Source organism: Lontra canadensis, unplaced genomic scaffold (genome assembly GCF_010015895.1).
Source record: "Lontra canadensis isolate GAN:19392208 unplaced genomic scaffold, GSC_riverotter_1.0 scaffold61, whole genome shotgun sequence".
Lineage (NCBI taxonomy): Eukaryota > Metazoa > Chordata > Mammalia > Carnivora > Mustelidae > Lontra > Lontra canadensis.
This window is the reverse complement of record NW_022631055.1, coordinates 10,141,259-10,154,229: the sequence shown is the minus strand read 5'-3', so window position 1 is coordinate 10,154,229 and position 12,971 is coordinate 10,141,259. Positions and strand designations below refer to the sequence as shown.

General features: G+C 60.6%; 1 protein-coding gene across 1 annotated transcript; it reads right to left on the bottom strand.

Moving 5' to 3' along the window:
- Positions 1-1,062: 1,062 nt before the first annotated feature.
- SEMA4C (semaphorin 4C) lies at positions 1,063-10,746 on the bottom strand. Its single transcript, XM_032877910.1, is given in 16 exon segments — positions 1,063-2,260; positions 2,347-2,414; positions 2,503-2,660; positions 3,616-3,728; positions 3,864-4,086; positions 4,198-4,342; positions 4,674-4,840; positions 4,842-4,850; positions 4,938-5,089; positions 5,184-5,300; positions 5,446-5,542; positions 5,651-5,749; positions 5,927-5,989; positions 6,342-6,490; positions 8,002-8,145; positions 10,727-10,746. Coding segments are annotated over 15 exon segments (2,499 nt in total). The 5' UTR covers positions 8,111-8,145; positions 10,727-10,746; the 3' UTR covers positions 1,063-1,430.
- Positions 10,747-12,971: the final 2,225 nt, after the last annotated feature.

Here is a 12,971-nt window from a genome sequence, read left to right as displayed (position 1 = left end):
TTCCATGTTCCACATAGCCGGAGCATTCAAGACTAAATTCCTGGAGGGTAGGAAGAAGGCTGAAAGTCTTCTGGAAGTAACTACCTTTCCTCCCCTAGGCTAATTGGGAGCCCCATCCTTACACAACCTAGTCCATACAACCTTAAGCTCTTTCTAGGAAGTCCCCTTCCTTTAGCCCCGCACTCCCACTTCCCTCTCCCCATAGTTCTGGGAAGCCAGGCCCCTCCTCTCCCGCCTTGTCCCAATGCCCTAACTTCTCCCTCTGACCAGAAGCCAAAGCTGACTCCCAGGAGGCTGTGGCCCTGGTCTGGTTCCCAGCCCCACAGCTACCACTGTGGGAAAACACTGGAGCCTGGACTATCCTCCCTCTGGCACAAGCAGGCAGGGACAACATTAGGGACAGCTGCACTAGAACTATGGGGAGGTGAGGCTAGTCCTGCCCAGAAGGTTTTGGCCCAAATGCCTTACCCTTATCACAGTAACACTTACTGTTTTCTTGATTTTATTTGTCAATATAAAAATACTCAAATATTTACAACAAATAAATACGCGGGGACACAATAAGTTACACTGTTAGGAGCCCTCCTCCTAGGGCTGGGAGAGGATATGCAATATCCACAGCATGCCCACCCTCTCTCCTCTCCCCTCCTCCTCCCCCCCCCCCCCCCCCCACAACCTTTCCCCGCCCAATAAGGGAGGACAAGTATAAAATACCACTGAACCCCAGGGCCAAGTGGGAGGCCCCTCCCACCCTTGCCCCAAACACACAGGAGAATCCATCTCCCTCCCCCCACCCTGAAAACATTCACAGCCCTAGGAGCAGGACCAGGCCCACCCCAGAGCCCTGGACTTCCCAAAAGGGGCACAGCACCCTGCCCAGCCCACCCCCATTATGTACATCACTGACCCCCATGGGGGACAGACGGGGGTAGGAGAGGCAAAGTGATACGACCCCTTCCCCTTCATAGCTCCAATGACTCACCAGGAGGACCCCAGGCCAAGGGAAGACTGGACAGAAAAAGAAAAACTACCTCATACACACCCACATACACACATACACACAGAGAAACAAGAAGACTAGGTCACACACACATGCACACACCCACATACACATACACCTAGATACAAACACACCCACATCTCCAACTTCTGCCTGAAACGTTTTGGCGGCTGGGGTCCCATGTGTCCGTGATTCACAGCCCCTCACAGAGAGGAGGAAGATGCCTTCTGGGAGGCGGGTGCCCTGGTGAGCCACACCAAGTGGCAGTGCCCGTGCTGAGCGGAGCAGGTCCTCATGGCCGGGCAGGTGCGGGGCAGGGTCTGCCCCAGTCCGAGCCGGTGCCCGCGCCATGTCCCTGAGGTAGCTGGTGCCTGTGCAAAAACGGAGGAGCCGCGCGTCCCACGCTGCCCCTGCGAGGCGGTGGGGCCCCTCATACGGAGGACTCCTCGGGATTGGAGTCCGGCAGTGGCTGACGCTGCTGTAGCTTGCGCCTCAGTTCGTCGGCCAGCTCAGGCAGTGGGTGCCCCAGCCCACCGCGGTCCTCCCCTCCCAGCTGTAAGCGCACGTAGCCATTGGCATTTGAGTTCCGCCCACCCCCCAGGTGAAGCCGGGTCGGAGAAGGCAGGGGCTGGCCGGGGATGCCAGGAGGTGGAGAGGGGGGCCCGCCCCCGGGCTGGCACCGCGCGTGTCCAGGCACAATCTTGAGCGAGCCGTCCGAGTAGTAGTAGCCGACGGGATCCCAGAGCTTCTCGTCAGTCTCCGGGCCAGGCCTGAAGGGGGGACTGGTGGGCTCCTTGGGCAGCTCCAGGGGGTACACCAGGGTCCTCTCTGCCGCCTTGGCACCCTTCTCCAGCTCCTCCCGCAGCCGCCGGCGCAGCGACAGAACAAGCAGCAGCAGGACCAGACACACGGCCCCCAGGGCCACCACAGCCAGCCACACCAGCCCCAGGTTTTCCAAGGGCGCCCGAGCCTCCAGGGTCACCGATGGGCCAGCCACCACGGCCACCAGGTAGCCTTCGGCAGCCAGCCGCGCCCCCTGCTCCTCTGAAAAGCAGTGGTAGGCGCCGGCGTGGCGGGGCTGGGCAGCCATCACGACCAGGGCCTGCAGGCGGGCGTCATAGAGGAAGGAGCCTGGCTGTTCCGCGGGGAGGTCCCGGCCCCCGAAGGTCCAGCGGGCGTGGGCCAAGTTGGAAGAGAGGCGGCATGGCAGCACCAGGTCTGTGCCCGCCACCACGGTGATGTTTTTGGGTGTGAGCCTGACTGCAGTAGTAGAGAGAGTGAGCAGAGTTAGCACAGGGAACCCGGGGCCCGTCCTACTGGGGAGAGGGAGAAAAAAGGCAGCTCACCTTTTTTATTGCCACGGTTGCAAATGCTTGAGGTGTCCAGGACCGTCACGTGCTGGATCAGCAAGGACCTGGTTGGGGAAACAGGGTCCATGGGCACTGGGGCTCCAACCACCCTGGCTCCCACCCCGGTCCCAGCACGTGCCGAGCCCCACTCACCCCGAGGGGCCACCCACAGCCACGCAGCGGCTGGTGTTGACGCTCCAGGCACAGTAGGGGTCCCGAGCGAGGACGCAGTCGGCACAGGAGCGGTACTTTGCGCAGTCAGCCAGGGGCAGCTGGACCAGCTGAGAGCGGGAGCCCGCAAAGAGCAGTTTCTGCAAGAGAAGCGGGGCGCAGGAGGCTCAGCCAGGGGGGGGGACATGGCCTGGGGGGCAGCTCCAACGGCTGCGTGGGAGCACGAGGGCAAAGGGGCCCGAGGAGGAAGGGCGCAGTGCTAAACTCTGAGGAGGGAAATCGAAGGACTGAAGAACGCACCCCAGGCTTACTACAAGCCAGACACAATCCTAAGCACCTTAGAGACATGACCTTCTTAGACTGGAACAGTGGAAGTGCGAGGCTGAGGAATATAATCTCACACACACACACACACACACACACACACACGCTTCAGTGCAGTATAAATAGTGCAGGAAGCCTGTTTTCCGCTAGGCCCATCAGTCCTCACAATAGCACGGGCATAGCATAAGGTGTTTTCCTCTGTTTGAATGCTCACTGCCAATCTGTGTGTTTCTTCAACTACGGACTTTCTTTCTGCCATTATTCCACGTTCTGGGGAACAATCTGAGCCAGAACAGTTGGTCAAGGGCGAGCACATGAAAGTTCACGGGAGTCACAAGCCAGCCAGAAGGAAGGGTGGGTGCAAGCAGCACTTCAGGCCAACAGCAAAGGGAGCGGAGGGCCAGGACCGGGCTGGGCTGGACCTGGGGGGATGGGGGCGCAAAGACAGCCAGCAGCATGAGGGCAGCATGAACCCCAGGGGCCCCAACTACCACAGCACCATAGAGAAGAGGCTGTAGGTCACAGAGGCACAGCACAACCTCGAGGGGTCTGACGGAAGCGTGGCGAGCCACTGCCAAGGCCCAATTCTGGGAACACTGCCCCACGGGGACCTGGCTATATATAATGCCCGCCAGCCGCCAAGCAGATTCCGTTAGCGCGCTTGTTTCCTGGAATTCGCCCCAAGCTAAGCGAGGTGTGTTCTAGTGCCTCCCCAGCCCTGTCCTGGTCGGGAAGGTGTAGGGACAGTGGTGGACGGGGCCTGATTACTACCTTGCTCTGGGACAGGACCAAGCTTTCCACAGGCTCCTGGTCAAACACCTGCAGCTCCTCGATCAGGTGGACCCAGGGGCCCAGGCTCACGGCCTTGAGCAGCCAGCCATCTCCTGTGGGTGGTTGGGGAGGACAGGCATGAACGAGAGGGCATGGGGCCCCTGGGGCATCTCTAGATCTCCCCACCCCGACACACACAGGCCTTTACCCAGTTTCCAGCAGCCACACCCGCCTCCCCAGGTGCCTACCTGTGCCAATGAACAGCACCGTATAGGTGGCTGCGTCAAGCCCTGTAACCCGGTCAGCCACCAGATGGGTGAAGTTGGTGTCCTTCTTCACGAGCAGGGGCCGGCCCCACCGGGGCCCTACCTGCTCCTCCATCAGTGGGTGCTTCTTGATGAAGTTGAGGGTGTTGTCCGGCAGCTCCAGAGAACTGGTGTAGCCGTGGCGTCGGTGCCAGTTGTTGATGCACTGGGGAGTGGGGGTGGAGCGGGGGCAGGGGGGAGGAGGGGAGAGCTGTCAGCATGGTGGAGAGCTACTGCGGCTGAGGGCGGGAGCCCATCCCCATCCCGGAGGACTCACTGAGCCAGGCCGTGGGCTGGGGACGGGGTCGGTATAGCGGCCCCACTTCTGGGCTTGCTCACGGTACTCCTTGTAGGGACCCTCAAATACCCTCTGGATCTCTTCCAGCTGGTACTCGCAGACCGCTGACAAGTCCACATCACCCCTGTCATAGCAAAGGAGGGAACCCAAGGGTGAGGTGTGGTGTCCACTTTACCCCAGCTCATGGCATGGACCGGGAAGGTAGCCCCCTCCCCACACACAAAGCAGTCGTGGCTGTGTGCAATGTCACGTTGGCTCTAACCTACCGCAGGGGCAAGGGCACTGCACACCTCCCCGGGGGGAGGGGGAACTCGGAGAGGGGCAGATGCCCAACATCCTCCTTGCCTTCTGGTCAGTGGACCACTTAAGCCTTTACCCAGTGGCCTGCATCCCCAACCATCCCTCCTGGGCAACCCCCCTCCCCCCCGGCCCCCCAGGGTTCCCAGCCGACTCACCATCGCGCCCGAAAAACCCCAAAGAAGGTGGTGTTGTGCCAAGAGGCATCTCGCAGGGTGTGCAGGGCCTGCAGCTGATTGAAGTAGAGCTGCCAGTCCGGGGCCGAGCACACCAGCCTCGCCTTCAGGAACGTGGTCCACTTCCTCTGCAAGGTCCGCGCACCCCCCCATGTCCCCCTGGCAGATAGCAAGGGGACACTGCTGGGCAGGCCCGCTCAGCCACCAGGCCTCCCGGGGCTCCCCACTCACCACAGGATTCCGTACCTTGCAGACACGGGCCACCCGAGCCACCACCTGCTCTGCATAGCAGTCATACTCCACTGCCCGCTCACTGAAGAAGAAGTAGACCTTGTCATCGTCCCCTGTGAAGCTGCCCACGCTCTCTGGGATGTAGGCAGAGCCTACAAAATGAGGTTCTATGGGAAGGGGAGGAGGGTTAGCAGGGCGGGTGCTGCAGGGCCTCTCACCCACGGCTCCCCCTGGGCCCCACGCAAGCTCCTTGGGGCTCACCGTTGAGCCAGAAGGCCAGGTACTCTGTCTTCATGGAGTGGTGAGGCCCCATGTTGCGCAGGATAACTGGCTCTGTACCCAGGAAGTTGTTGAGCGTGGCTGAGTACAGCTCGCCGTCTACGGAAGACAGTGGATCAGGCAGGCCAGAAGTGACATAAAACTTCGTTCAGGCCACACAGATCCACAATGGGGGGGGGGGGGGGGGGGGGGGGGGGGTTGGGGTAGGATACTCCCCCAGCCTGCCGTGGGGACAGCCACTCACCCACAAGGAGGCCAGTGTGGCCCTTAGCTGGGTCATAGGGACACTTCCCCTTCCCATCCTCAAATTCTCCACGCTCCAAAGTGAAGGTGAGCATGTCCTAGGGGCAGGGAAGAGACAATGCGGAAGCGCCCGGGGTGGGGGGGGTCCCAGAGTAGGGCTGGGTCCCAGAGTAGGATGGCGGCTGAGGGGAGAAAGCAGCACTCACGATGTAGGTGCACTTGGGCTGGAAGGCATAGGTCCCACAGACGTACAGGTGGGATGTGTTGTAGGGCTGCAGGAAGCGGATGAAGTTGAAACATTCCGTCTGGGGAGAGAAGGGTTCACTCAGAGTTAGGAGAACATGGGACATGGTTGACACAAGGACCCCTCCCTTTGTCTGGAACAAAGGGAGAGGGTGGAGGTAGGGGACAACTGCAGGCCTGGCCAACAGAATTATGGGGGGGGTGGTTCTGGCTCTCCTGGCCGTATCCTGAGCACCCACCTGGTTGCTCTTCCCTTTCTGGATGCACTCGGCCTTCTTCTCAGCAGGTGCTTCCCATGAGATCTGGGAAGGGGGTGGGGGGAGACATCAACATCCCAAGTAGCCACTGAGCACGTGCCCTGAGTATCTGCCACAGGCATGGCTCGTGGCAGCTACATGGGGACACCACAAGGGAGCGTACACAGTCCCCATTGTCCGGGAGTTTATTTCAACGGAGAACAGAAGCCCCAGAATGCCGCAAAGCTGCAGAGGAGGGAAAGCAGCATGTCTGCTCTGCTAGAAGGGTGGGAATGGAAACTGGGCAAGATTTCCACAAGGAAGAACAGGGCTGAGGGGACAGCTTCATCAGGTTAAGCCCCTTTGGGTCCTGCCACTCTCCCCACACCTGTGTGCCTCCCACTCCCCCACCTCTCACCGCTCCTTGCAGCTCCAGAGCCTCCACGCTGAAGGCAAACAGGGCCTCCCGGGCCCCCACGTACAGAAGCCCGGTCTGCTCAGTCAGGGTCAACGTCAGGAAGTCCTGGATGCCCGTTTGGGAGAACCGCCGGACTACTGCAGCCAACTCTGCAGGGCGAAGAAGCAGGGGTGGGCGGGGAGACAAGAGAGGGAGTGAGCAGGGTGGTGAATGGGCAGAGGCCTTCCCGGGGCTCCAGGCATCCTCTTCCCCACAGTATCAGCCTTCCTCTGTACAGTGGTCTCCTGGGCCTAATCACCCCTGCTGCCCCACATTACAGCTAGCACCCCACAAGCGGATGCCAGCTAAGCACCCTGACCAGCAATAAAGAGCCTTCTCTAATAGCCTTTTGGCTCTGACAGCTCCCTCCAAGCCTCCCTGGCCTTTCCCAGCCTGGGAGGCAGCAAATCTGGGCTGGTGAGGAGGAAGGAAGGATATCTCAGCCACAGCTTCCGGCCAGAGGAAGCCATCAGACTGATGGCCCTCACTCTCAGGGTCAACAGCACCTCTGGCTACAGAACTGGGCTCTTCCCCCTCCCTGCTTCCTCTGCTACTGCTTCCTTCTTTGCTGCCTGCTACCCGCTGCGTACATCAGGCTCCGGCCAGGCCCCAGTCCGGGATTTGGCACAGCAGAGAGTACTAAAGTTGAAGCTGTAAGCACTGCTTGCCTGAGGACACTCTTCAGTCCAGCGGGACCCAAATCCAGGCTGCCAGAGATCCAAACACGGCTGGCCACTGGGACAGGTGGGAATGAGGGAGACTGAACTGGGGCTGGAAGGCCAGGCCAGGGTGGTCGGGGGAACCAGAGAAGGCACTGAAGCCCTGTTACTATTCACCACGCAAGGCACTATGACACTACGACACTATGACAGAGAATTCCTACATCAGCCCCCAAATAGCTGCTGACCTGTCCTCAGGGTCCCCCTAAACCAGCCTGAGCCTTTGGAGCCAGACACAGGCTGGCAAGGGAGGGCTTCATTAGCAGCAGAGTGGAGCCTGTGGGAGGTGAGCTCATCCCAGGTCCCCAGAGTGCACTGATGATACAAACACCTGACATCACCTCTTAATACAGGTGTGTGCGTGTGCAAAAGGCTATCAAAGGGCTGTCAGGTCTGCTGTCCCCCCACCACGAGCACATGCGTAAACACATCCAGAGCCACCAGAGGGCACAAGTGTCAAGGTAGCAGAGGGGGTGTATTATGGTTGATAAGGGGGCTCCTGGGGGCAAAAAGCTAGGAGGACTTTGGGGAGGGGGGTGATGACACTCTTTGCCTTATGCCTATCCGGGCTCTGTTTTCTCTCAGTGGGCTCTCAGTGCAAGTGCTAGTTCCAGAATTAAGGTATGGGGAGAATGATACAGAAGAGAAGGGTCTCTCTTCCTTGCATAACAGGCGCAGCCAAGTCCTAATCATCTGAAGAAGAGATATCCCAGGACTACCAGTTCTGGGTCCCTGGGGCCACTCACTCCCATTTCTTGGACAGCTGTGTCACCTGTAGGCTTTGAGCCCGAGAGCAGAATAAAGCTGGCATATCTAGAGGCAACTGCTCCTCTCCCTGCTGCAGTCCCTCCTGGCCTCCCCTCCCCACACTGGTCTTCCTCCTCAGGACTTTAGTCACTCACCCCCAGAAGATACGGTCTTCCGGGGCACCAGGTTCCACCACATCTCAGCCCCAATGCCCAGGCCACACAGCCCCACTGCCAGCAGCCAGACAGCCCAGTGTGGGGCCATGGCAAATGCCTCTAAGCTCCAGGCCAGCTGCCCTGCTGGGGGAAAAGAAAGGGTCAGAATCACAGCCAGAGAAAACAGACCGGAAGGGGGCCCACACAAGCCCAAGCCGGGAGGCACTGACAGGACATATGACCTGATCAGCCTCCCCAGAAGCCTCCTGGGTTCCCTCCTTACCCAATCCTTGAAGCTGAGACTTGGTTCCCCCCAACACCTGGCCTCAGCCCCCACAGATTCCAAAGGAGGTGGGAACCCCAGAGGGGAGGGGAGGAGCTGAGTCAGCTGGAGGGTTGGACACTCCAAGAAACCTTCTCTGGCCTCCAGGCCCTCACCCACTCCCTCCCAACAGGAAGTTGTTTAAGAAATTAAAAGGGGACCCCTTCCCCCACATTCAGGCCTGACAGATTTGAGGATTTCTTAAAATAACCTCTGGGAGCAGGACCTGCCCCCACTCGTGCTCCAGCCAGCCCCAAGATCTTTTGGCACGCAAACCCCTTGGCTGGGTAAAAGGGTATACAGTGGGTGGGCGGTTGCAGAAGCCCCCTTCCCCCCACCCCTCCCCTGCTCCGGGAGGGGACCTGATGGAGCCAGCCCTGCGGGGGTCCCAGCCCCAGCCTCTCCCCTCCCCCCAGACAATAGCCAGGCAGAGCCCCAAACCCTGATTCCAAATCATCAGGGCCGAAGTGGGGCCGGGAGCCGAAGGGGCCCAGCTTCCCGAGGCCCCTTTGTTGCCCAAGACGGGAGGCAGGAAGTGGGTGGGATGGGCGTGGAAATGACCAGGGCCTCATCCTGTTCCTTGCACAGCCTCCTAGGAGACACTAGCCCTCACGCTTTGGGGCGGCGGGACAACAGAACCGGCTCCGGTCTAATCAGGGATCTCCTGGCGAAGCTCTCAGGAGGGGGTGGTGGGGGGAGTAGAGGGGCGGGTGGGGAGCGCGAGGGGTTCCTCTCCGACCGCCGGGGACGCCCGGTGCAGGGCCGGTGCCTGCTGCGCTCCCCCGCCCCCCGGGTCTGACGAACCTTTCCAACTCAGGGATTGCGCCCTGGGACCCCGGCCTGGGCAAGCCACCTACATTAATTGCCAGTGCCCCAGCCCTCCAGTGCCGGGCACAGAGACACAGAAGCTGGGGACCTGCTCACCCCAAAACAAAGGGTCCCCGCCAAGACCTCGTCCTTGGTCACCCACTCACCCCAGATTCTCCCCTCCCCCAGCTCCCGGGATTTGAATGCAAACAAAGCGGAGGCGCAGGGAGCGTGGCGAGCCTGGCCGGCGGACGCCCCCTGTCGGCCCAGTATCCCAGCACTGGAAGGGCGGGGGGGGGGCTAGGCACACGTTCACCCCTCCTTCCTCCGTCCCCCCAACACACCCCCAGCCCTCCCTCTGCCCCTTACCCAAGGCTCGGGCCGGACCCCACGGCGCGCTCCGAGAATCGGCCAGCACGGTGATGCCCCCACCCCCAGCTCCTCCCAGGGCGGGGAAGCAGGAGCAGCCGGTGGGGTGGGGGCTGGAGGAGCGCGGGGCCCAGGCGGTGCGCCCCCCTACCCTAGCCCACCGCGAGCGGCCGGGCGCGAACCGCGCTTCCGCGGCTGCAGGGCGGGCGCTCCCGTCAGGGGCTGGGCGGCCAGGCTCGGGTCGGGAGCTTGGCTTTCCAGGACAACCCGCCTCCCCAGCGGAGCGGTCGGGCGGGCGGGGGGCCGCGGCAGGGAAATCCGATCCCACAACATCGGCCTCAGTCCAAGCCCGCCCCAAACTTTCCGTCGGGGGTGGGGGAGCCGGGGGCAGTTCGGGGGCCTGGGAGAGGATCCTGGCCGCCGACCCGACAGCACAGGGGAACCCCGCTCCTCGTAGCCCCGCTCTCCTAGACCAGTGCGCGCCTCGGGACGCTATGGCTGCGGGCACTGCTTGCCCGGCTCCCGAGCCCCCGCCGGCCAGCCCGCGGGGAGCGCAGGAAGGATCTCGGACCGACTGCTGTCCCCGCCGCTAGCCCTCCGTGCGCCCCCAGACCCTGTCCCTCGCGCATGCGGCGGCTCCTGCGCGAGTCGGGGGACAAAGCGGCGGCCCCGTAGCCCTGGTGCTCCGGCCCCGCGCAACCCTGGCCTCACTCACCTCTTCTTTACGGCTTGAATCCCTGGGCGCCGCCCTCGCGTTCGGCTCGGATCACGGTCCGCCCCTACCCGCGCGCCTCCGCCCGCCTGCGCGCGCCCGCCCGCCCTCCTCCGCTGTCCCCTCTGCCACCGCCCCTCGGTCCCCGCTCTCCTCGGCGCCCCTGGGCTCGGGCTCCCCGCGCCACCGCGCCGGGCGCCGGGTCTTTCACCAGCGCTGCCGCCGCTCTCCGCCCCCTCCCCCCTGACGTCAGGCGGGGTGGGGGGGGGGTGTCGAGCAGAGGCCGGGGGCGGGACGCGAGGTCCGGCCCAGGAGGGGGCTGCGACCCGCCGCGACCCGCCGGCCCGCCCCCTTTCCCCCCCGGCTCCGCGCCGGCTCCCCGCCGGCGGACTCGGACCCCTGCCCCTCCACGCGCCCTGCCGCCCCGCGCCTCGGAGTCGCGGTCTACGCCACAAGCGAGGGGAGGTGGGGCGAGGGAGGGATTCCGGGCATTGCCTTGGGGGGATCGGACTCACCCGGTCTTTCCGAAGTGTCCCCCAAGGCTGGGCGGCTGGGCTCGGGAATGCGGCCGAGGAGCTCCCAGCAGTTACTGGAACCAACGCGGGCAAGCCCCTTCGGGGCGAGTATCCGAGGGAGGGGTGCCGGGGAAATTGAGGCTCCTTTTTGGGGCAGACCAGAATGGGTCTTTTGGCCCGAAATTCTGCTTCGTTTCTTGGCCCCAACACCAGCTGGCCCCCGCAGTCAGACTGGAACGGGTTTTACCAACCAGTTAGACCCACTAATCTCCGGAGAGTCTGCTCCTTGTTTTTCATGCTCCACACAGAGGGACAGCAGCGCCCTTGCCCAGCTAGCTCCCCGGGAAGACAGCCCTCCGGGAGACTCCTGTTGCACAGAGCCTGCCCCCAAGAAATGAGTCCTTCTGATGCCAGAAGGCTGAGTAACAAGTGACATGAGCCCTAATGTTCAGATGAAAGCAGCTGAGGGAAAGGCGCGCTGGAGAGCTACCACCTTTAAGAACCGCCTGCCTCCGCCCACAGCAGCTCCTAGAAGTCACTTGTAGCTCTGGCCTGCTCCGCTGGAGTGGTGCTGGCGTGGACCTTGCCAGCTGGTCCTCAGAGCTGGGCAGGTGGACAAACCCCAGGGAAGCCGCCCCATCGGCACCCAGACACAGATGCCTCCTCTTGGCTAGGGGCAAAGGACAGAGGTAAAGAGACTGGAGCCCCAAGGCTTTGGTGGGGACTTCAAGCTGCGCAGTCCTGGAGGAGAGGAACACTGGAGGGCCCAGTCAGCAAATCTGCATTATAAATCAGTCCCGACAGGAGCTTTTGTTCTGAGTTAAAACTTGGCATCTAAAAATGGAGACCAGAAGAGTAGTGGAGATAATTGGGAAAAGCAGCCCAGTTTGGATTCAGTAACAATTGGGTCTTTGCTGGTACACATAAAGGGCCCTTCTCCTGCACTGGCCAAAGCCATATTTCCCAGCTCCTTTCCACTAGGCCAAAAAAAAAAAAAAAAAAAAAAAAAAAAAAGCCATGGTCTTGGAGATGCTGGAGATATAGGGCAAGCCTTAACAGTTAGCATGGGGTGGGCAGGGAAGGCTCTGCCTCTGCTGGCTGGGAGGGAGTTGGGGGTGACGCCTCCTCCAGGTTAGACCCTGAGTCTTTTTTTGAGTGGAGGTGAACTGATATGCAGATAGCACTCATATCTGTTCTGTGCTTTACACTTTGCCACCTGCCTTCACATACATTTCCTCACATCATCCACCCTGACCACCGTTCAAATGGCAGGTATCCTTGTCTCTGATTTTGAAGATAAAAATTAGTCTCAGAAGGATGAAGCAACCTGCTCAAAGTAAAGTAGATACTTAGCAAGGTCAGGATGTTAAATCAGGTCTTGGGACTCCCAGTCCTGTCTTTCCACCAAGTCAGAGTGCATCTGGACAACCTTTAAGCCTGAAACAGCTCGTTTCCTGCTGTTTTTCCTCACCTCTGCTCCCACCCCCACCAGGCAGAGCTCCACCTGCAAGACGGCCCCAGTGGAAAGTTTCAAAAGGTGGTTTGGTTTCACTGGCAGGGACAGTCTTCTGTACGTTATGGCAGACTTCTCTGTTCCTGCTAGCAGACTCGGGGAGCCCTTCCCTCCCAAATGCTCCTCAAAGATAAGGCTGCAGCTCCCCACCCCACTCCCCTTTTCTACCTTCACTCATTTCCTGCTGTTAATTTCCAGCACTGGCCTTTTCCATGGGTGGGTGGGCAGAGGATAAAGTTTCCTACATGACTACTTGCTCATGATTCATACTTTTTAATAAAAGTACAACCGGTCAAAAATGAACATTCCTGGGGTTTAAATTAAGAAAAAAAAAAAAAGAAGAAGAAGAAGAAGAAGGAAAGTCTCTTCTACCTGTCATGTCTCCCTAGGGCCTGTCTGGCATATTCTATTTAAAGTACCCATGCTTCAAGCCTTAGGCCCTGACAGGCCCTCTTGCTCATCTGCTTGTGGCCAAGTCAAGGAAAGCCCACATATGTTAAATGCCTTCTGAGTTTCTCCAAGGATCCACTGGCAGCTCAGCTCAGACTCAGCTCAGTCCCTACAGATGGGTCCAGGAGTCTTGCCTGAAAGTCAACCTCCCAGTCCCTCCCCCACACATTGGTCATGTGCCATGGTGTCCCTCACTTGAGCTCCTTACCACTAGCTCTTGCAAGGCAGCTTCCAGACCACAGTGGAGCCCAGGGTTCACACTGGGGTTCTCCAGTGAGCACT